The sequence below is a fragment of the Pezoporus occidentalis genome, unplaced genomic scaffold (assembly GCF_034315485.1).
Source record: "Pezoporus occidentalis ecotype Australia unplaced genomic scaffold, CSIRO_AGI_Poc_V1 ctg4, whole genome shotgun sequence".
NCBI classification, from domain to species: Eukaryota; Metazoa; Chordata; class Aves; order Psittaciformes; family Psittacidae; genus Pezoporus; species Pezoporus occidentalis.
Window position 1 is genome coordinate 13,423,056 of NW_026915724.1, and position 21,180 is coordinate 13,444,235.

General features: G+C 35.6%; 1 protein-coding gene and 1 long non-coding RNA gene across 2 annotated transcripts in view; both read left to right on the forward strand.

The window, feature by feature from the left end:
* Positions 1-332: 332 nt before the first annotated feature.
* On the forward strand, positions 333-10,156 carry LOC134171151 (uncharacterized). Its single transcript, XR_009967514.1, has 3 exons — positions 333-438; positions 956-1,115; positions 10,090-10,156. It is a non-coding gene; the product is annotated as an uncharacterized LOC134171151 (long non-coding RNA).
* A 317-nt stretch (positions 10,157-10,473) lies between these two features.
* CCDC178 (coiled-coil domain containing 178) overlaps positions 10,474-21,180 on the forward strand; it is a 155,341-nt gene continuing 144,634 nt past the window's right edge. The window contains 7 exon segments of the mRNA XM_062633145.1: positions 10,474-10,483; positions 11,173-11,300; positions 13,352-13,386; positions 15,794-15,888; positions 17,202-17,402; positions 20,250-20,295; positions 20,297-20,468. Of these exon segments, the coding sequence (XP_062489129.1) occupies positions 10,474-10,483; positions 11,173-11,300; positions 13,352-13,386; positions 15,794-15,888; positions 17,202-17,402; positions 20,250-20,295; positions 20,297-20,468 (687 nt within the window).

Here is a 21,180-nt window from a genome sequence, read left to right on the forward strand (position 1 = left end):
GTAGCAGTTACCAGATTTCGGACCGTGGCGCACTGCTGACCATTACACATTTTCATTGCGCCATCAACCTCAGCAGTGAAGTCTTAAGTGGAGAGAATACAGAATTCCCTGCGCGGGACAGCGTGTGGACAGCCTCGCTCCCAGCTTGTTTAGCTCCATCAAGAAGCCGCAGAGGTGCGAGGCCGGGGTGAGGGGCCCCTGGCACCCCGTCGGACCCCTCGGGGGTCTCCCCGCTTCCACCCTGGGAGAACGTGGAACGGCCTCGGCAGGCCCCACCGGGCGTCACCGGCCCCCGCCGCCCGTTAGACCCGCGCGCTGCCGCCGTTGCCAGGGAAACGGGCTGGCGGATGCCGGGCAGGACGCGGCGGCTGGCAGCCTGCCCTGGCCGCCCGCCCGATTCCCCCGCCCGGCGGCAGCGGCGGGCGCCCCGCCGGAGCCGTGAGTACCGGGAGGCGGGGCTGGGGCTGCCAGCCAGCTGTGCTGTCGGCGGCTGGCGCGCAGGGGAGGGTGACAGCTCCTCGGCCTGGCCCGCTTGGTGCCCGGGTTAGCGGCGGGAGGGGGCCACGCCGTTGCCGCCTCCCGCTCAGTGGGGCTCCGAGCGGTCCTAGTGCTGGAGAAGTGCCCACGGGCCTCGGCGGTGGTGGTGGTTGGGCCCGGGGCGGGGCGGAGCGCGGAGCCGCGGGGAGTACAGGGGTCCGGCCCCACTGAGGCTGCCTCGCGTCCTCAGCGCCGCTCGCGAGTGCCGTGTCGGGGCGGTGTTAGCTTACACGAGGCGGTGTTTGGCACGTCCGGCTGCTCCTCATTCACCGTGTTGTGGCAGAATAGCACGGTTAGGGTTGGAAGGGACCTTAAATAGTCCACCCCTCATGCCACGGGCAGGGACACTTTCCACTAGACCAAGTTGCTCAAAGCCCCTTCCAACCTGGCCTTGAGCCACTGTTACATTCCCTTTCAGACTTCTAAACGCTTGCCAAAAATGCACAACTTTGCAACCCTTTGTTAACAGGCACTGAAGCTGTTCCAGTGTGGACCACATCATCTATCTATGTAAAAATCTAGACTGACCTGCTGCTTCTTTGAGAGAAGGATCAGGATACATTCATTTGGAAACACTGGTAAGCACTGGGTGGGACGTGATATACACACCAAATGCTGTGTATATATACAAATGCTGTATATATATATAAACTTCATGAAGTTGGCATCAGACCACCTCACAAGCGTGTCAAGGTCCCTCTGGATGGCATTCTTTCCCTCCAGTGTATCAACCGAACCACACAGCTTGGTGTCATCGGCAACCTTTCTGAGGGTGCACTCAATCTCACTGTCCATGTCAGCGACAAAGATGTTGAACAAGACCGGTCCCAACACCGATCCCTGAAGGACACCACTCATTACTGGTCTCCAGCTGGACACTGAGCCATTGACCACAACCCTTTGTGTGTGGCCATCCAGCCAGCTCTTTATCCACTGAGTGGTCCATCCATCAAATTGATGTCTCTCCAATTTTGAGACAAGGATGTCTTGTGGGACAGTGTCGAATGCTTTGCACAAGTCCAGGTAGATGACATCAGCTGCTCTACCTCTGTCCATCAGTTCTGTAGCCCCATCATAGAAGGCCACCAAATTGGTCAGGCAGGATTTCCCCTTAGTGAAGCCATGCTGGCTGTCACCAAGCACCTTGTTGATTTTCATGTGCCTTAGCATGCCTTCCAGGAGAATCTGCTCCAAGATTTTGCCAGGCACAGAGGTGAGACTGACTGGTCTGTAATTCCCTGGGTCATCCATTTTCCCCTTCTTGAAAATGGGGGTTATATTTCCCTTTTTCCAGTCACCGGGAACTTTACCTGACTGCCATGGTTTCTCAAATATAATGTCCAGTGGCTTAGCAACTTCATTCGCCAGCTCCTTCAGGATCTGTGGATGGATTTCATCAGGTCCCATGGACTTGTGCACGTTCTGGTTTTTAAGATGGTCTCTAACCATATCAGAGGAAATAGGGCAAAAAAAATATAAAGCACTATAAGCTTGACTGTTGTGCTGCAGCAGAATACACCCCAAGCAGCAATCCCTTCTTGTTTTTCTGAACTGATCATATTGAGACATGAATTGGAAGCTGAGGGGTTGGCTGTGATCATAGAATTATAGAATATTTAGGGTTGGAAAGGACTTTAAGGTCGTAACGTTACAACCCCCCTTCCATGGGCAGGGACACCTCACACTAAACCATGTCACCCAAGGCTTTGTCCAACCTGACCTTGACTACTGCCAGAGATGGAGCATTCACAACTTGCCTGGGCAACCCATTCCAGTGCCTCACCACCCTAACAGTAAAGAACTTCTTCCTTATATCCAATCTAAACTTCTCCTGTTTAAGTTTGAACCCATTACCCCTTGTCCTGTCACTACAGTCCCTAATGAAGAGTTCCTCCCCAGCATCCCTATAGGCCCCCTTCAGATACTGGAAGGCTGCTATGAGGTCTCTATGCAGCCTTCTCGTCTCCAGGCTGATCCAAATGAAAATCCAGTATGTTCTCATTTTGGGACTGGTTATGTTATTTCAAATTGCCGTGACTGGAAAATTGAATACATTTGCTAACACAATGAGATCCTTTATGAATATGTTTTTGGGAAATCAGAGATTTTTCATAGTTTTGGAGATGTTTGATTTGCAATTTTTTATGATTGTTCCTTCCCAATGGAGTTGAAGTGTGGCTATATCTAGTGAAATAATGCCACTATTATCTACGAAAATTGATACGTGTGTCTTGAGCCTTCTTCTCTACTTAGGGGCTTTACATTTCTGTAAATGCTCTCATCTATTCATAGTTTACAGACTGTGTGAGATTAGAGTTTATCTGACTGTAATATCTTGTATTAAGATGTAGTTATGATGGTCTGTGTTATGAATTGCCTTTTGTAAGCCTTTTTGTAAAGAGCTTTCAGATGGAGTTAAGTAGAAAGGGGACAGTAGATGTAAGAGTAACAGCACTCCAGATGATTGTTCCAGGTTTGATACCTTTCATGCTAAGACAGGTGAGTATGAAAATGCTGGCATGAAGACAGAGTGAAGGACAGAGTCTGCTTTTGAAGGGTGATTTTCAATTTGAACATGAGACAGAGAAATTTCCTATTCCTCTTTCAGTACTTGATGCAGTTTTAGATTAAATTATCATTTGAAAGATTATTATCCACACCAACATCAAAAAATTAATACTGCAATAGATGGCCAAAATATTTGCTATCATATTTAAGGTCCAGTAGAAATTCTAATGAAACAAACACTGAGTAAATCTAATGGTCACATTTTCTAGATAAAATGTTGCATGGGTTAGGAAGTCTCACTTTGGAAGGTAGATGGTGAGAAAAAATTAGCTTAAGCAAGCAGCAGTTCCAGTCAGCTTGGAAATACTGTTGATTTCTTAATTATGATAAACTTTTTAGTCTTTGACAGTTGTTCTTTTTTTTTTTCTCCCCATTTTCCTTTGTCTCAGAGCCGTCATCTTCTAAGGCTATTGCAGGACAGGTATGAGAATGTACTCTCAGTATAGCTGTATTGAATTGTATAAGTTAGTCTTCCCTTTAATGTTGAATCCTCATAAAAAAAGCTCTCTGAGACTGTATAATTTAAAAATATTTTTCTAATGATTTTCTTTTTAAAGAAGATTTCTATATAGCATCAAGAATTAATTAGCTGCTAAGATCTGAGCAGTGCTGCAAAATACATCTGAGTCCAACTGAACAAGAATGTGTTTATAGTTACTCAGCTCTCGGTTTGGGATTTGGCAAGATCTTATCTTCAAACTAGAAAACACACAGATGCAATTTCATGTTATTTAGTAGTCTGTTGTGTTCCCTTTTTCATTTTAAATAGATTGCATGATCCTGCCAAATTTTCAACTCATTTTGTTTCTGTAATCTTTGCAACTAAACTATTTATACAATATACATAATGGCTAAAATTACTATTTAACTTCAAGTCCCTCTGAAACATAAAGTAATAAAATACATACAGCTTAAGATGGAAATCAAATAGAGATTGATCAGCATTTATAATGTTTGTTTCTTTCTTTGAAAGCATAGTATTGGCATGTTAGGCACAGACCGTATCTTATGCACAGCACTGTAGAACAATGGAGGTACTCTGTGAGTAATAGTGACAGCAAGGACTTACTTACTACACAAATCTTTCTCAGTTTGGACACAAAGCCTTGCTTGGAAGAGCTTGCCAGCACTCAGGAGGATAGGATCATTTGCAATTTGAATGATCTTGAGAAGTCAGACAGTAGGATGTAAATCAATAAGAGCAAGTACAAAGTACTATCCATAAGCAGAAATAATGTGTACAGAGGATAACAATTATAGGTAATTTAGCAAAAGACCTGTAGGTTGAAGAGCTAAACATGAAACCCACTATAATGCTGTTGTGATAGAAACAAGGGTTGTATCAGGATATGAAACCAAAAGCATTGTGTAAGACTTCTGTTGTTCTCAGTACTGGTGTGGCATCAGCTGGAAGTCTGTGCCATCTTCAGGATCTGGATCTGGAAAGGCATGGACCAACTGGGGAGAAATTGGAGGAGGAGAGTGGAACAGCAGTTGGAAAGCATAATCTCTGGGGCAGGGGTTTGTGTGTAAAAACAAACGGAAGAATTTGATCTGTTTAGTGTAGAGAAGGAAAGAGATGGAAGTTCTCAAATGTTTAAGAAGTTGTTTACAAGATTAAGGCAATCTATTATTTTCTGTGTCCATACAGATACGACAAGGAGATTATACTGTACATTAGGATGGCTAAGTAATGGCAGGGATAGTTGTTTGGTTTAAGTTTGCCTAGACATCTGGTAGAAATTGTCACTAAAAGATTTTAAAACAGATATGACAAGCATCCGTCAGAAATGGTTTAGATTTAGTTGAAACTGCCTTGGATCGTTCAATCCATGGAGACGTTATTTTGTAAATGGAATCTGTTTTTGCGTTCTATTACACTTCTGTCATTGCTAAAGAAAGAATTGTAGTGAAGTGGGGGTCAGTCTCTTCTCCCAGGTAGTAAGTGCTGGGAGAAGAAATAATAGCCTCAAGCTGTGCCGGGTGAGGTTTAGGTTGGATATTAGGAAAAATTTCTTTACGGGGAGAGTAATCAGGCATTGGAACAGGCTGCCTAGGGAAGTGGTGAAATCACCTTCTCTGGAAGTGTTCAGAAACTGTGTAGATGAGGCCCTCAGTGACATGGTTTAGTGGTGGATTTGGCAGTCCTTGGTAATGGTTGGACTTGATGATCTTGAAGGTCTTTTCCAACCTAGCTGATTCTATGATTCTATGAACAGAACTGGCTTAATTATCAATAAGTGAAAAGATAACTTAAACAGTACTTAACTAAATGGTTTAATAAAATGCAGGGAAATATATGCTAATTATCAAAGTGAATAAGTGAATTAAACAAGAATATGTTGTGTTATGTATATAAATACTTGAGCTAATTTTTTGTTTCTTCATTACTCTATTTTTAAAAAATGGAGTTCAAAAGTATCTTCATTTCTAATGCTCAGAATAAGAGATGTGATTTGTATGAACATATGCAGCAATTATGTCAAAACTAAATTTCTTCAGTTCTGTGGTTACCATGGTAACCAATATTCACTGTATTTCATTTAGACATACAACAGAAGATACTAGTTTTAAGATTTAATAATCTTTCCAAAAATATTGTGCTATATAGGACATGATATTTTAATTATGTGTAAGGGGACAGATCAAATAACTAACATGCTTAGTAGCACGAACATTGGTAGTAAGCGTCTTTAAAACATATTTGGATGATTCTTGTGGTAATAGAATTTGGATGCTCATTTCTAACAATTGAACTGAATTAACTTTTTTTGCTTGAGCAGGGAGATTGTTCCTACTACTGTTGGATCTCTTTGACCTTGCAGGAATAAGAAAGAGAATAGTAATTCTCCTATTGTCTTGTTTCTGGCCTTGGAATGTATGAGGAGACACACTGAAATAGTGGATTAGGTAGCATCTTTAGTCAGAGATAGTTATATTTTATGTGAACCCATGTCACAGAATGTGAGCTGCTCTTAATCTTACCTGTTTTCTCAGTACTACTTGGTAGAAGTGTAATTCCTCTTTTCTGATTCATGTGAGAAAGGTGGAACACAAGAATATATATAGAAAGACAAAGTGGATCATTCATGACAATGGCACAGAATATTGGGATTTAATTTCCTTATCTATTACAGATTTCCAGAGTCCTTGTTTTTCATCCTATTTAATTGTGTGTGGGTTTGGGTTTTGGTGATTTTTTTTTTTGTTGTTCGTTTGTTTAAGAGTTCCTGTTTGCAGTAAGGTCTGCAGGAAAAGAGTAGGAGTTAAATTTGAGTTTCAGACTATCTAGCTGGAATGAATGATAAGAATAGTGGAATACTGGAAAAAAAATCAAATTGATTTTGATACAGGACTATTTCAGGGACTTATATGATAGTAGTAAGATCTCAGCTGTAATATTTTTTGGTTTTGCATTCCATTATAAGTTTTTGAGAGTACATCATTTGATCTTAATAACCTTCTTAAAGCTTAAAGTGGCTGGTGTAATGGACTTGTTCTTGGGATCTTGTTCCTGTGAAAGGAATAAAATGCAACAAAGAATGTAAGGAATTTTGCCTATCTTTGGTTGCTTTTAATAAAAATAACAAGAATAATTCAATAATTCTATTTTTATTTTGAGTTGGTGGTTTGTGTTAGTCAGCTTATGAAATTTTACGTGAGGCATTGTTTTCAAGAGTCAGCCCTGGGTACCACTATAACAGATTTTAATGCTGCAAATGTCTGTTTAAATGACACTGGACTATTTTGAAACATGTGCACTAATTGTAGTTTGGGGAACATTAATCCCTTTCTGCACATTCTGAAGTAAACCTGGGCTGCATTTCAGTGGTTAAAAGATTCACTGCGTCATTTGGGGACAGGCAGAGATTGTGCAAGAAACATTAAGACCTTAAAAACAAAAGGTAAAATGCTGTATTTGCAGCAAGTTAACACTTGGAGAGCAGCAAATTATAGAATAAGATGTAGATTGTTTTTGGAATGTTCGATCCTTTTAACTATTAATTAGTTTATAATTTTTATTTATGCTGACCGCATTTTGGGGAAGGAGGAAAATTTCCAACACAAATGACATAGTCGCAGGGAAGCAGGAATCAATGAGAAGATTTTAAGCAAAATTCTTTGATTTGGCCATCTCTATTGTGTTTATGAGATAGATAATCTCAGTTTGCACTTAGTTTACTTGATAGTGAATTAGAGCTTTGGTGAAGAGGTAAGTATGGGAGCTGATCAGAAAAAGGTTCTTGGAGAATAAGCTTTTTGTTAAGCATATTTATGAATATCCCAGGAATCTGCCTGGAGAATGGCATTTATGATGAGAAATAGTAGTAATAGTTCATGTTAGGTAGATAGAAATTCTAACATCTAGATTCTGGGGTTTTTTAATTGCAAAATATTTATTGAGGATTTTACTTTTAACAAAAACTTTGTTAATTTCTTATCCTTCTATTTGATAAATTGGTGTTAGAAAATTATGTTTAGCCAATCAGAAACTATTTGTGTTATAGAAAAGTACCAATAAAGTAATGAAAATACTGTGTGTGTTGACTTTAGCTATAGTCCTATTTAATAATATATGCAATGTACATATGTTTTTATAAATATATACACACATACCTGATGAACAAAATGCCATTTTTCTCTTCTTTATGGAGAAGCATACAATGCCTTTGAAAAGGTATACTGTATGACTAATGTAGTGGTTATCTTTGTTAGAATGAGAAAATTAGTTTGAATTCTGTAAAACAATTTGTGCAGAATAACATTTCCTGAAGGTCATAGTTATATATTACAGAATTGTGAGTGTAACTCACTGGGTTTGATTTATTTTATATGAATAGGACAGTATAAAAGAAATTTTTTAATTTGGATTTTGATAACTACATAACTGTGAAGATAAGGAGTCTAATATTTATATACATTGAGGCTAAGATTTTCAACAGATACTAGATGAGCTATGTGCTAATTTTCTTTCCATGAAATACTGCTTTTGTCACCAACTGACAATTTGTCCAATATATTTTTCCCCCATACATTGTTAGGTACAGTTAAATGCATCTTTGTGTTGTGTATATGATTCCTTATCAGGCAAGTGATGTTCTCAACTTTCTGTTAACTCATGCTTGCATATCACATAATAGTCTGTTCATAACTTGTTCCAGATATATTACTGACTATATAAGCAACAACAAATTGAAACCATTTCTTAAGCTTTTCTTCTGGATTTCATCCTTTTTTTATGCAGTATTTTTCTCATCTTTCCTCCTTTCTCTAGAGCTATTCTGTCTGTCGATACTTATTTTCTTTGAATTCCTATGAGTTTTGTTTTCTTTTGTACTCCTTGTTGGAACTAATGTCGTCCATCTGGTCTGACTGTCAGGATGAGCCTGTTACGAGTAGAATTTCGTTTTGCGGAGTCCAAGAAGCTGACATCCTGGCACAGATAATGCTAAAAATTCCTACTTGCCAAATCAGCTTATTTCTTTGAACAACACTAGATCCCTCCATTGGAAATAATTGTTTCATAAAATTCAAAAAGCCACCAAACTTGAAAAAAATACATGCTAATGTTCAAATGACATGCAAGAATGGCTTATATAATACATTTTCCATACATTTCCTGAGGAGAGTTACATAGCTGAAAATGTGGTGATTTGAAGCTTTATTATATGTATTATGAACTTTATTTAATTCAAAAAAATACCTTCTATAGCTTTAGCTTGAAAGGCTTTGTTGGTATTGTTCAGAGTTTCCAAGTTAATTAGTTTGTTATGGTAACAGAGCACTAGTGGTGGTGACTGCATTGCAGTGCATAGAAGTTCATGGAGATCAGCTGTGGATTCAGCATTTCTTTTGGCAAGCTTGGTACACTTAGATTCATCTAATATTTCTTTGGAACAGGCTTGAGTTTGAGTTTTGTGGATCAATAAATTGAGGCATGGGGAGTGTGAATAGTGTATTTCAGTTTCACTCTCTCTTCTCTGACTGGCTGTCTAGTTGGAATCTTAGGCAACTATTTTCTGTTTCAGACAGCTTGGAATAAACATTTCTCTATTTTGTAATAGTACTACTTAGAAAATATGTGGAATGCTAAAATCTATAGTTTATGCAGTATTTTTTTCTAGTATTTTTTCTTGATGAACACTTAATAGAGGTGTTGGGATTTTTTTGCTTTTTTACTGGACGGTTTTTGTAAGTTGATAATAGCTGGAAACCACAATTTACTGTGGACTTCTCTAACACGCAAATTACACAGTCCAGGAAGTCTCCACCTGGATCTCTGTATGGCAATACATTTATTTGTCAAAAGATGAATTATAAGAGTGAAAAAATATTTTGGTAAATAACCTCAGCTAGATACCCTGGGGCTTAACTATCTAAGTTTTCAGCCAGTATTGGTTTTCTGAATTATGCAAATTACAAATAAATAATGTTAGATTTGTTTATTGTAGTAAACCTGAGTTAGAAGTCTATATGCAAATAAGTAGTTATTTTCTTCTCTTCCATGTCATCTGTCCATTGAGATGACAGTGTTTCAGACTACAGATTTATGGGCTTCCCTTGTGTTGGCAGTTTGTTAATTAAATTTATCTCATAGGTTATGCATTTTGCTTTTCACAATTTTCCAGGTAGTGCTGGTTACTACTGTTATGATAGATTCCAAAATAACCTGTATTTTAAAATTTAAATTGAAAATTTAATTGAAAAAAATTAAAAAGCCAGGTCACATAGGTTGAAAATTGGTTGTCTTGGTTTTCATTAGCTTTCTAACTGTAATTTCCTTACTTAAATAGGATCCACTGTGAGAGCACTGTTTAGCTGCTCCTTTTCCCTTAGTAGGAAAAGTGACAATGGAGTTGCTAACCTTTAAAAATACTGTAGATGTATCGCTGATGGAATACTTTTTTTTTCTGATGAAAATAAGAGTTTTTAAAATGTGCGTGTGTGCATGTATATATGTATTATTATTTTTCTAATCATTAGGCTGAAAAGTGCTACCAGCAAAAATGTCTGAAACATCATCATTTTCATTTTCTTCTGATGTCACTGAGATTATTCTTTTAAAAAAAGCCCAAAACAAAACAGAAAACAAATCTGCATACTGTATGTGAAGGTTGTCTGGTTCTATTTTACAGTTTAATCTCTATTACTGTGATTGTTATTTTTGGTTCATCTCCAAGGAACATTAAAGCAGTTGTATCCCCCTGAACATAATTGGGTTATTGTTTCATGTTTGTAGGACAGCGCCTTAGACTTTTTAATAGCTCTATTGCTAGGTTTCAGTGTCTTGTTCCTGTCACCTTTCATTAGTGACCTGTGCAGTCAGATTCCCATTCTGTGTGTTAATTAAATAGTCAACATTCAATAATGTGCCACAGTATCATTTATTTATGTGATTATATGGCTAAGAGAGTTTAAAGAAAACATAATTCTGAAATCTGCATGTTCTCATAGAACAGTCCATTTATGTCATGTAGCTTGAAATTCCCGGTGTGGGAATTACTGTTCTGGAATTTCATCCCTTCATGAGGTCGAAACAAATATTTGCTGGAACCAAGTATTAGGTACATAAGAGTAGTCTAAGATAGCCTTTAAGGCCCTGTGACTTTTCTGTTTTGCTCTGTGTGTTTCTATATAGAAGCCACCATTGCCCTTTTTAGTTTCTGATATTATTTTTTTCTGTTTGGGCAAAATTCTTGCTTAGGACTAGTGTAAAATCACCAAAATATATTTATTTGGGATTAATTCTGTATAATTAGTTATATATATATATATACAGTTAGACTGTAGCTCTCTTTATGATATGTCATGTCTTTGAAATTATTCCTTCATATTTTTCGAGCATTTTGGAATCTCCTTGTATTTGAGAGATTGTATTTAAAAAGGAGTAACGTTTTGTGCAAAACTGTGCTTAGTAAGAGATATAGCTGTTACATTCTCTTAGTCAATTTCAAGGCAGAAGCTTACCAAGTTCCAAATTTAAGAAGTAAAATCAGGTATGAGAAAATCTGGTTTCATCCCACATGTGAAGTTTATCAGCCTTCTGGATTCTCTTTCCTTTTCCAGACAAGAGTGAATGGATCACCCCAAGGCATCATGGCTCTGCTTTTGTAAATACTCCATTACCTTATATTAACAAAATTATTTGTCACATTCAGGAGTTAGAATTGAAGATGGAGAATCACTTTCAACAGGTACGTTTGTGATTAAAAACGGTCAAGTGCTTTTGATCTTATAGGAACAAGTACATTTCTAAACAGGATTACTATGTTGATTTTTATAAAGATTTAATTTCATGTCATATGTACTATCCAGAATAGTGCCCAGGAGGTGCATGTACAACTCATGTTTTTAATTTACTTAACAGTTTTAGCAAATCAAAGTGTCTTATTAAAGTCAATATACCGTAATATCATAATGTAATATCAATATATCATAAAGATAAGTAAATTCATATATGACAATTCAGATGCACAGAAAGTGAAGTTGCTTCAATAATATCAACTGTCTGCAAAATAGTTTTTGATACAAATCTTGAGTAGATAGTCAAATTGAGCTGTGTGCCATTTTCTGTCATTTATAGTAAGCTATATTTTCTTCCTGATCCGTACTTAACAATTCCTTGTTTCCTTTACTCTCATATTGACAGACATGAATTTGAAAATGCTGTAGTTCTTTCTTTAGCAGCACATGATGTTTCCCTAGCTTATATAGATTTTGTGTAAATAGAAACAAGAATAAAAGAAAGATAAAAAAAATGGGTAGGTAGATTAAGAAAGAAGGCAATATATGCCAATTTAAAGTATAGTAATATCTTCCCATTAACTTATTTGAGAACATAATTAGCATCATTTTAATAATCCACTTTTACTGGAGAAGTGTTTTCCGAATGTTAATAAATTTTGCATGTACCTACACTGCAGTAAGAAGATCTGATCACTGCTTGCACAGACAAGTTATATTTAAATAATTTATCTCCAGTACCGACAATAATGTTGTCATAGCAGCACATCAGAAAAACTATCTTAGATTAGTATTCCGCAAACACTGCTAAATACTCTGCAGGGAGATTTCTGCAATTGCAGCATAGATGCTAGAAGAATCCAAGGTGCATAAACTAAAGTCATATCTTGATTTACAGTCTAGACATTAATTTGATAGGAAATTTTACATTGCATCTTCACCTTTATTTAAAATAATGTGAAACAGTGAAATGTTTTTAATAGGATGATTTTGTCATCAATATACATGATGAATTAGGTGGATAAGCATTAACATGTCCAGATGTTTCTTCATTTTAATGTTAGCTTAAATTATTTCTGTAAATCTTGTGCATATTTTCCACATCTCTTTTAAGGTGTTGTTACTTAATATACAGGGACTCAAAATAGTCTGAGGCCTCTAGATGGTGACATCGTTATAACTATGAAATAAGAGGAGAAAAGGTGAAGTTGCTATAGTATGAGTATTTCATTAATGCTCTTAATCTAAATTAGGCATATATACTGAAATGAATATACTACAAATATATAGAATTTGGATTTCACTTGTCTATATCTGAATTTATTTACTCTGCTAGTAAGTTAAGTATTATCAGCAATGTGTCCAGTTGACATGGAAAACCTCATGTGCATACTCTTAAATTCTTACCTTTCAAAACAGGATAGGCGTTATGTGCACTGCTTCTGAGGAATGGTCTCTGACCCTTTCCAGTTCCTGAATTGTGTTTGGAAATTATTTGGAAATGTGGTAATTTCCTTTTCCACAGGTTGTACCAGTGAGATTTAGTACCAGTTTAATGGTGTAGGTGTTCAAGTTGCTGGGCCCAGAGAACTTCTCAGGCTGTGTTTGATTTACTGGTGTAGGCATAGAAGAAAAAATATGAGAAGTTCAGGCAGAATCTCTGTTGGAGTTTTAAGATTTTAAAAAAGTACAGAGGCTGAGTAAAAATAGAATTAGCAGAGATTTAAAAATTAAAGAGATTAAAATAAATTACAAAATTGAGCAATGTAACACTTATGTACAAAACCTGGGGTTTATTACCAACCTTTTGGAGATACATAGCTTTTAGGAATTCAAAAGCTTTATAATTAGTTTAAAATGTTAAAAAGCTTTGATCTGTATGTACCCTAATTAAATCCTCTTCTGATATAAATGTCAGTGGTCTATTAGGCTTTTTGTCAGAAAATGGAAAAAGTGTGTAACATCTGAGATGTATAATGGAGTTTATGTTTTGCTTTTGCAGTATGATTATGTGTTTAAGGAGGAGAAAACACCATGGTAAGAATCATACATACAAAGTCATACAAAATAATGCATTTAATGTCAGATAGTTATTTGATGAGAATTAGTCTGTTCACATAGCAGACTTTTTACTAAGCTCTTGTGTTACATAGAATGCATCTAATATAAGCATTCCTAGTGTCTGTAGGATCTAGTTACTTCAAAAGACCAAAAGTGTTTATGGGGAATTTCTCATGTCGTTCCTACTCAGTGTTTAATTTTCAAAGATTCAAGATGATCACAGGTTTCAGGACCACCACAGTGATGAATTTCTGTTAATAAAAGTTCAGTTATTCATACTTCTGAAATTGTACCAATTCTACCAATTATCTGAGGTACCTAAATATGGGTAAGGGTATTATTTTAAGCTCTTGTTGCTTGAAGTTTGGAACATGATGTATAAGCATACTGAATGTTTCTGTATACTTACTGTGATCTTTGTGAATTTCTCTAAATATGGTGTATAATTTTCTGAATTTGCATCAAGGGTCAAATTTACTCTCATTTCAGCTTGGCTAGACACAGAGAGACAATAGTCATTAGAAAAGGGAGTAGAAAAAACTCTTGAATGAAGTGGCCATTAATTCATCAAATGCTATAATAAGATGGGGAAAAGATCCCAATGTTTTTTTTTCATTTTTTCTTGCTTGGTTTTCCTATACTTCATACTGTTAAGATACTTATTAAATGAATATTTTTTGTGTTTTCAGTGTAGTTTGACACTTACTTAGGTTTAGTTAAAAAAACTGTATTTAAGTGACAAAATTCCCTTGAACCACCTGTATAGTGTTTGTAACTATGTATCCTTATAGTCAGAGAGCAAGAAAGATTCTTGTTAAAATCAAAACAGAACATACCAACTGCATTAAAAATAATGAGTTGGAGAACTGTGTTTATTTTCTCGATGTTTTCACTGGAAATATCTAGAATATATATAATGAGTTGTTAAAGATGATAAATTTAAAATGTAATTTCAAAACATAAAACTCAAGCTAGTTTTTTTCTAAATTTTACATATTTTCTGCATCTATTTCAAAATACACTAAAGAACTCAGACTAGTACACAATACAATACAATGCATTTCAAAGCCAAGTGCTCAGAAATTACACAGAGTAAGTCTGAATGTGTGACTTCAAATTGTATCATTCATGATGCGGGGTACTTTATGATGTAGTTCTAGTTATAAAGATTAAAAGAGGAGTTTGAAGGGGAGAACATCTCATGCACTGAGCTTGTTGTCCTGACTGTTTTGATTTTGTTTTCCTCCTTATCCAACTCCTGTTTATCAAACTCCTGCTTCTGTATCTAATTTGGTATCTCTTCTGACGCCAGGTCCCAGTTTTCCTGTCCAGTGTCTTACTATTTTCTGTGACTGCTCACAGATTTTTTTTCTATTCCCTGTACTTTAAATGTATTTTCTGTTGATGTAGGAAGGCTACAATAGTATTTCTTTCAGTCTGCTTTTGGCATACTTTTTTTGTCTGGTCCTCCTTATGGAAAAGGAACATTTTTGTGGAGTTCTTTCAAATATATGTGTTCACATTATGCGTATACGTGCAATGTAGTACTGTCACTGCAGATTTCATCTTAGCTGCATCTGAAGAACCTTTATGTGCTCCTTAAACTGCACATGTGGGCATGAACAGGTGGTGGTTATTCTTCTCCTTGTTCTCATCTCCAGTAAGCCAATGAGCCTTTTAAGTTCACATGACAGCTATGATTTGCTTGTGTTCTTCTTTAGCTACTTGTGCTACTTCTTTCCCCCTTTCACTTGCAGGTTAAATTTGTCCTGATCTCATTTTAATGAAGCCTGCCTCATCTCTGCTTTTAAGCCTCTCAGATTTCAAACACTTGTCTCTTAGAAACTGATTAATCCTTATGCCTGGGTTGTTTATCCTTCGTATGTCTAAAAGACATTTTTTCCTCATTGTCGTCCCTCAAGTGACACTCAGAGATACAGTACTAAATGCATCTGCTCTTCGAAGAGTGGAAAGTATAACATATATGTATTCCATATGTGTCTATATAACATATATATGTGTAACATATATATATTCTGTATGTATATAACTTGGAAAGAGTAACAGGTTTTCTGCAACAGTTTCTCTTTGGCAAATCCTTAGGTATAAGAACAAAAATTGAGGATCTGTGTAAGTACAATATGTAAAGAAATCTGTTTCTTGTATTTCTGTAAAGAAATATGAAAAAGCATTTTACATGATTTTCTTTTCATAGAATTAATAATTCTTCTGCATGACTTGAAATTATTTCATTTAACTAGCCAGCACTTCATGTGTAAAATTCAGGAAAGGAAATTTTGACTTAGTGAAAGTAATATTTACTTAACAATGCTAATTTAAATTAAGTCTAAATTTTTTTAGTTACAGTGGCTTTTTTCTATAGGGTAACAAAACAGGCCAGTGCTGACTCTACTGAAGATAGCTGGTTATCATTATCCACCAAGTTGGATTTTAAAGAAGCTGATGTATCTTGTGAAGGTAAAAATATTTAATAATACTCAGACTGAGTTGTAACAGTTACTTATCCTCATTTAATATATGCTTTGCATTTGCAATAATAGGTGCTTGTTGCCTTCTCAAAGTCTTATGTAAATGATGTGAGTATCCTTTGAAATCTGTGCGTATCAGTTGTCAATCATCTGTCAGGCTAAAATGTTATAATAAGTACTATTAAATCATCCTGTTTGCAAGAAGATAATTTACATTTCTGTATTTAGATTCATACTGTATTTTAATCCGTCTAGGTTTTGAACCAACCAAATTATTTATAGCGGTTGTTGGAAATTCTAGATTTTTTTTTCTATTTAGTTTTTGTAAAACAGATAAGTGCTTTGCTGTCACAATGTGTTCCCAACATCGAGTTCTGTTTTTACAGTTTGCATCTTTACTCTGATTATACAATTTTTAATTAAGTTTTAAATATTCATGAAATCGTGGGCAATTTTTTTAAGCCAGTGTGCAACCTTTTAAGTACTACTAGCCTGAGGCAATCCTGTCCACAGTAAATGGTGTAATAAAATTTCTGTTGATCACAGCGAAGCCACAATTTCACTCCCGATTTTAAGTAATTTTTCTTCTTTTTGCAGTTTTTAATCAAAAAAATTAGGGAATTGTTGACTGTGGAATCAAAGTGGAAATGTCTTGGACTCTGTAGTTCACATAATAATTGTTTTTTATAGATCAGGACAATGGATGATGACCTCAAAAAATCTTTTATCAAGACAAATAACTGAGGCATTTTTTGACACCCAGATTTCACAGAATGAAATTATTTCTATCATGAGTAAAACTGTGTTGTTGAGATATTATACTGAATATTCTTAGAACTCCAAAGACTTTAATGAAGGTATTGATACTTAGGAAAATAAAATGTATTCTTCAAAAAGTTGAGAGAATTAGGAACTTGTACTATTATTTAGATGATTACTTACCCAAACAGTGAGGCAAAAATGAAAAATGTGTACTATCTACATGCATACATTTTTATACATTCGGCTTTGGAAATAAGCTAGAGGAAAATGCTATTGGGTGTGAAAGTTTTGTTTGTAACCAGTTGTGCTTGTCTTGATGTGAAGAGGCTAGCTTTATGTTGAGAAAGAAGTAAGAATAAACAGTGTATGTTTAAGCATTCATAAGAAAAAATTGTTATGTAGTTTTTAAAGACATAAATATAACCAATTGTTCTTACTGCTATAGATGTGAACAGACCAACTCTGCGTTGAGAACGAAGCTTGAATAAAGAGCATATGATTAAGCTTTCATAAAAAAATATTTTTAATGTATTTTTAAAGATGGCAAGGCATTAACCTTGAAGAAGGAACCAGAAGCTTTGCTATTGGGTGTTACTCAGCTAATTAAGTGACTGGAGGCTGATAGTGAGGAGGCAGAAAAAGCTTTGGAGCTGGAAAAACAGCTAGGGAAAAAGCTTAGCGTGAAAATGGATTGCTTGTCACTTTGGAGGCTTCAGCAGCTCCCTGCAGCCATGCAAAAAGGTATTGGTATTTAAATAAGAATATTTGTTATTTTTCAGTCAGTTTATTACCAAGAATAAGAATTATGATATGACTATAGTTGTGCTTACTGTAACACAGGTACAGTATTTGCTCTTTTGAATTTGCTTGAATAAACAGCTGGAAAAAAAAGAAAAGGAAAGTACTATGGAATGTTCAGCATTGTTTTTGACGTAGCAGAAGAGCAGACAAGACACTCTTAAGATGATAATAAATCATCTTTGGGGCAAGAAATGACAAGCTGAAACAGAATTATAAAATAATGCATTTGAGTTAAGCCGTAGATTAAAACACAAGTAAAAAAATAAATTTGTTTTGAGAAAAATTAATGTGATAAATTTTAACAAAATGCTTACGTATTTAGTAGGAATCTACAGAGTAGAACTAAAGAAAAAAACAAGTAAAAAGACTCCAAACCAGCTAGTTAGCAGGTGGGTGTTGTTTTCTGACTCATGGTGAGAAGCAGGTACTATCTGAACCTAGACTTCTAGATAAGTTGTGTAATTTATAATAGTGGGTTTCTGGATGTAAAATCACAGTTAGAAATCAAGTCCATATTCTGGTACACATCATCCTGAGATCTTTGTCAAATACCTCACAATCCAGAGTGTAGTGACAGTGCAGGAGTCCTCCATAACTGTTTACTGATGAGTAAACACTAAGTGAAAATCACTGTATAATGGAGGCAAGCCAGGAGCTGTTTGGTCCTAAATGCTTTTTATTTTTTCTCTCTCTCTGCCCTCCATCCATACCCCTCATGGTCCCCCAGAAGGCAAAATGTCGAATAGTGAACATCCCTAGCAATATATGAGGAAAATGTATGTTTGCTTGCTTGTTTATTCTTTAGCCAATGGCTAACTCTTGACTTGGAAACTAGAAACTTGTGCTTAAGGTGTTACCAGTTTGCAGATTGTTTTCCTTGAAAGAAATTGCCTCTGGAGGACGATTGATGATGAAGCAGAGAAGGAGATTGAATAAAGAATCAGAATTAAAATTCATTGATAGGTCAGAAACTGGTTTCAGGAGAAAATCCTGTGGCAATTGAAAGATCAGTTCTCCAGAAGAACTGCAAGTAGAGAAGGTTGATAGTCCAATCATTCTTCAGCACAGTAGTTCAGGATTTGAGCTGCAGAGATGTTACTTTTTGGTGTACTTACCTAGAGTGGTGAAGCTGTAAAAAGTTTTTGCATATTGCTATACATTCCTGTTGCTTTTAGTTTATTGTTTAGCATTCTTTATAAATATAAAAAATTTGGAATACTGAAATATAATTAATACGCTTTCAGTTTTGTTGATATATGCAGTGATACAGTATTTAAAATTAAAAAAAAAGGACAAAAAGCCATCATGAAGTGTGGCTCTGAAAATTAACCAACTATTCTCCCTTATCTATATCAGTATGATGTTGTATCCTTGGAATAAATTCATACTTCTTAGGATTATAACTTTTCATAGTATAATCTATAAGACAAAAGATATGTTAAAATGGAATTTAAGATAAAGGGAAAAGAACTTCAGGGATGTTATAATTATCCCTAATCTAAATACTACAAACCTAGGAGATTCTTAATTAGGAGTTTGCTTGAACCATTCGAAGTAGACACCGACTCCCTATTTCTTCAAACTTCCCTTGATTTCTTCTATTGCTAACTCCTGCTGCATCTGTGTCCTGTAGTATGTTGAGGTAATTGCAGTGACATAGCCTCTCTTCGGAAATTACCTTCTCTGAAATATAACAAAAATCCAGTGAAAACCACATATTATTAATCTCAAAGTTAGGTATCACTTTGTATGATGTCAAAAAGCCACTTAGTCATATAATGTCTTTTTAAATTTTAGTAGCAATAAAATAATTTTGTGAATTTGTGATTTATGTCTTGTTAGCATGGCAAAATTTATCAGCCGTCAAGGGATTGCACTGAGTATTCCATAGCAACTTCTCAGAGCTAGAGAGCCTTTTTTCTGAGTAAAACGCGCTTCTCTCTCTCAAATTTATGACAAATTTATTCCTCTTGAGACATTTTCTGTTGGTTTTGTTTTGTTTTATTTTCACTTTTCTTATCTGAAAGTCTTACTTTACTTTTCCTAGTTTAATACCAGTAATTTTTCCATACAGAACATTATCTTCTGAGAACACCATCTCTCATAAGTTTGTTTTTTTTTTCTAAGCTAAATGAAATATGTGTTGTCATTCACCAATCAGTGATCTACTTACATATTTTAGGGTAAAGACCTATAGGAAATTTATGCAAGGTCAGAAAAGTAAATGCAGCAAAATGAATTAAGACTGACATACTTCTGTGTTGCAACATGAATATGTTTTGTTTGTTGGCTTTGAGTTTGCACCTTTAGTTTAGCTTTCTTGAAGCTATGTTTAATTCAGATAATGTCCCTGAACTGAAAATAGTTGTATTAAGAGGATGTGGGATTTATACTTGCCCTACTCTTCCTCTGTATCCATATGTCTGTTGCTGGAGACTAGGAAGCTCGGTAGAGCTGTTCTTGTTTTATAATGGCCTCCTCAAGATATGCCTTAAGGCTAGATGTTTTAATTTCCTTTGTAAAAACAAGACCACCCCTTGCTTTGAAGATCTGCTTAAATTACCTACTAAGATTATTAAGCATGAATTTAAAAACAGTTCCACTGCTAATGCAATATTTATACTTTTATAGCTGATGTCTTTCATAACCAATGTCCTCTTTTGGCCTTCATAGTGATTTACAGCAAAATTTTGCAAGTATTATGACAATGTTTTTATTAATCTCACTAGGAATTTATGGTGTCACACAGATACTAACATTTTGTTATGCTAATTACCTTTTTAGCAGAGTATGATCTGTGTGCTCAAGATATCTTGGAGCTACAATGGCATCTCTTGTAAAAGACGTCAGCTGCAACAGATACAAAACCAAATACCTCCAATAGAAACAGACAACAGAAAGATTCTGGAGGATACAGACTTGATGAAGAAACACAGCCATCTGCTGGAAGAAAAGCTGAATCTAGAGGGTGAAGCTGTGAAGGATATGTCGCTGGTTTATGAAAAGGTAAATACAAACCTCAAGCAGATGTTTCTTTTAGAATCTTTTCACTACATATATGGAATGTAATTCTAACTTTGTAAGTTGATTTCATGTGGGATTTTTCACAGAAAAGTAGAAGGCACATATCTGGTATCTGCATAGATTCTTCTCAGGTTTCTTACAGACATCAGTGTTCCAGAATACTGAGATGTTAGAGGCTGTCAAAAAATATTTTAAAGATTTAATTTTTTTTAAGCGCTGATGTACATGTTTACTTATTTGTTGATTGTACTTATTGATAATAATGTTGATAATAATTTTTGTTGACAATAAATACCTAATGTGGATAATGTCAGGCTGAGTTATCAAAGTATATCAAAGTTATAAATACCTTAAAATTGAGGTCTAAAAAGCAAGAGATACTGTGTTATTTCAAGTACAGATTTTAGTACTAATTATTATGTTTTCTATATATTTTTGTATAGTAACTTCTAAATACAGACCTAGAGATTAGTACCTTTTTCAAGGTAGTTACAGTCTAAAAATGGTCTTTGGTTGTAAGTGATTCTAAATAAGTATTGTTTATTTTACTTTCTTTTATTTTAAACTCATATTTTGAGGCCTCAACAGTCATGTCAAAATACTTCTAAAATTAAAAAGTTAATTGCCTATCACACAAATAGTATGAGAATAACCATAAGTTAGGTGTGACCTATGAAATAGCTAACAATTTTAT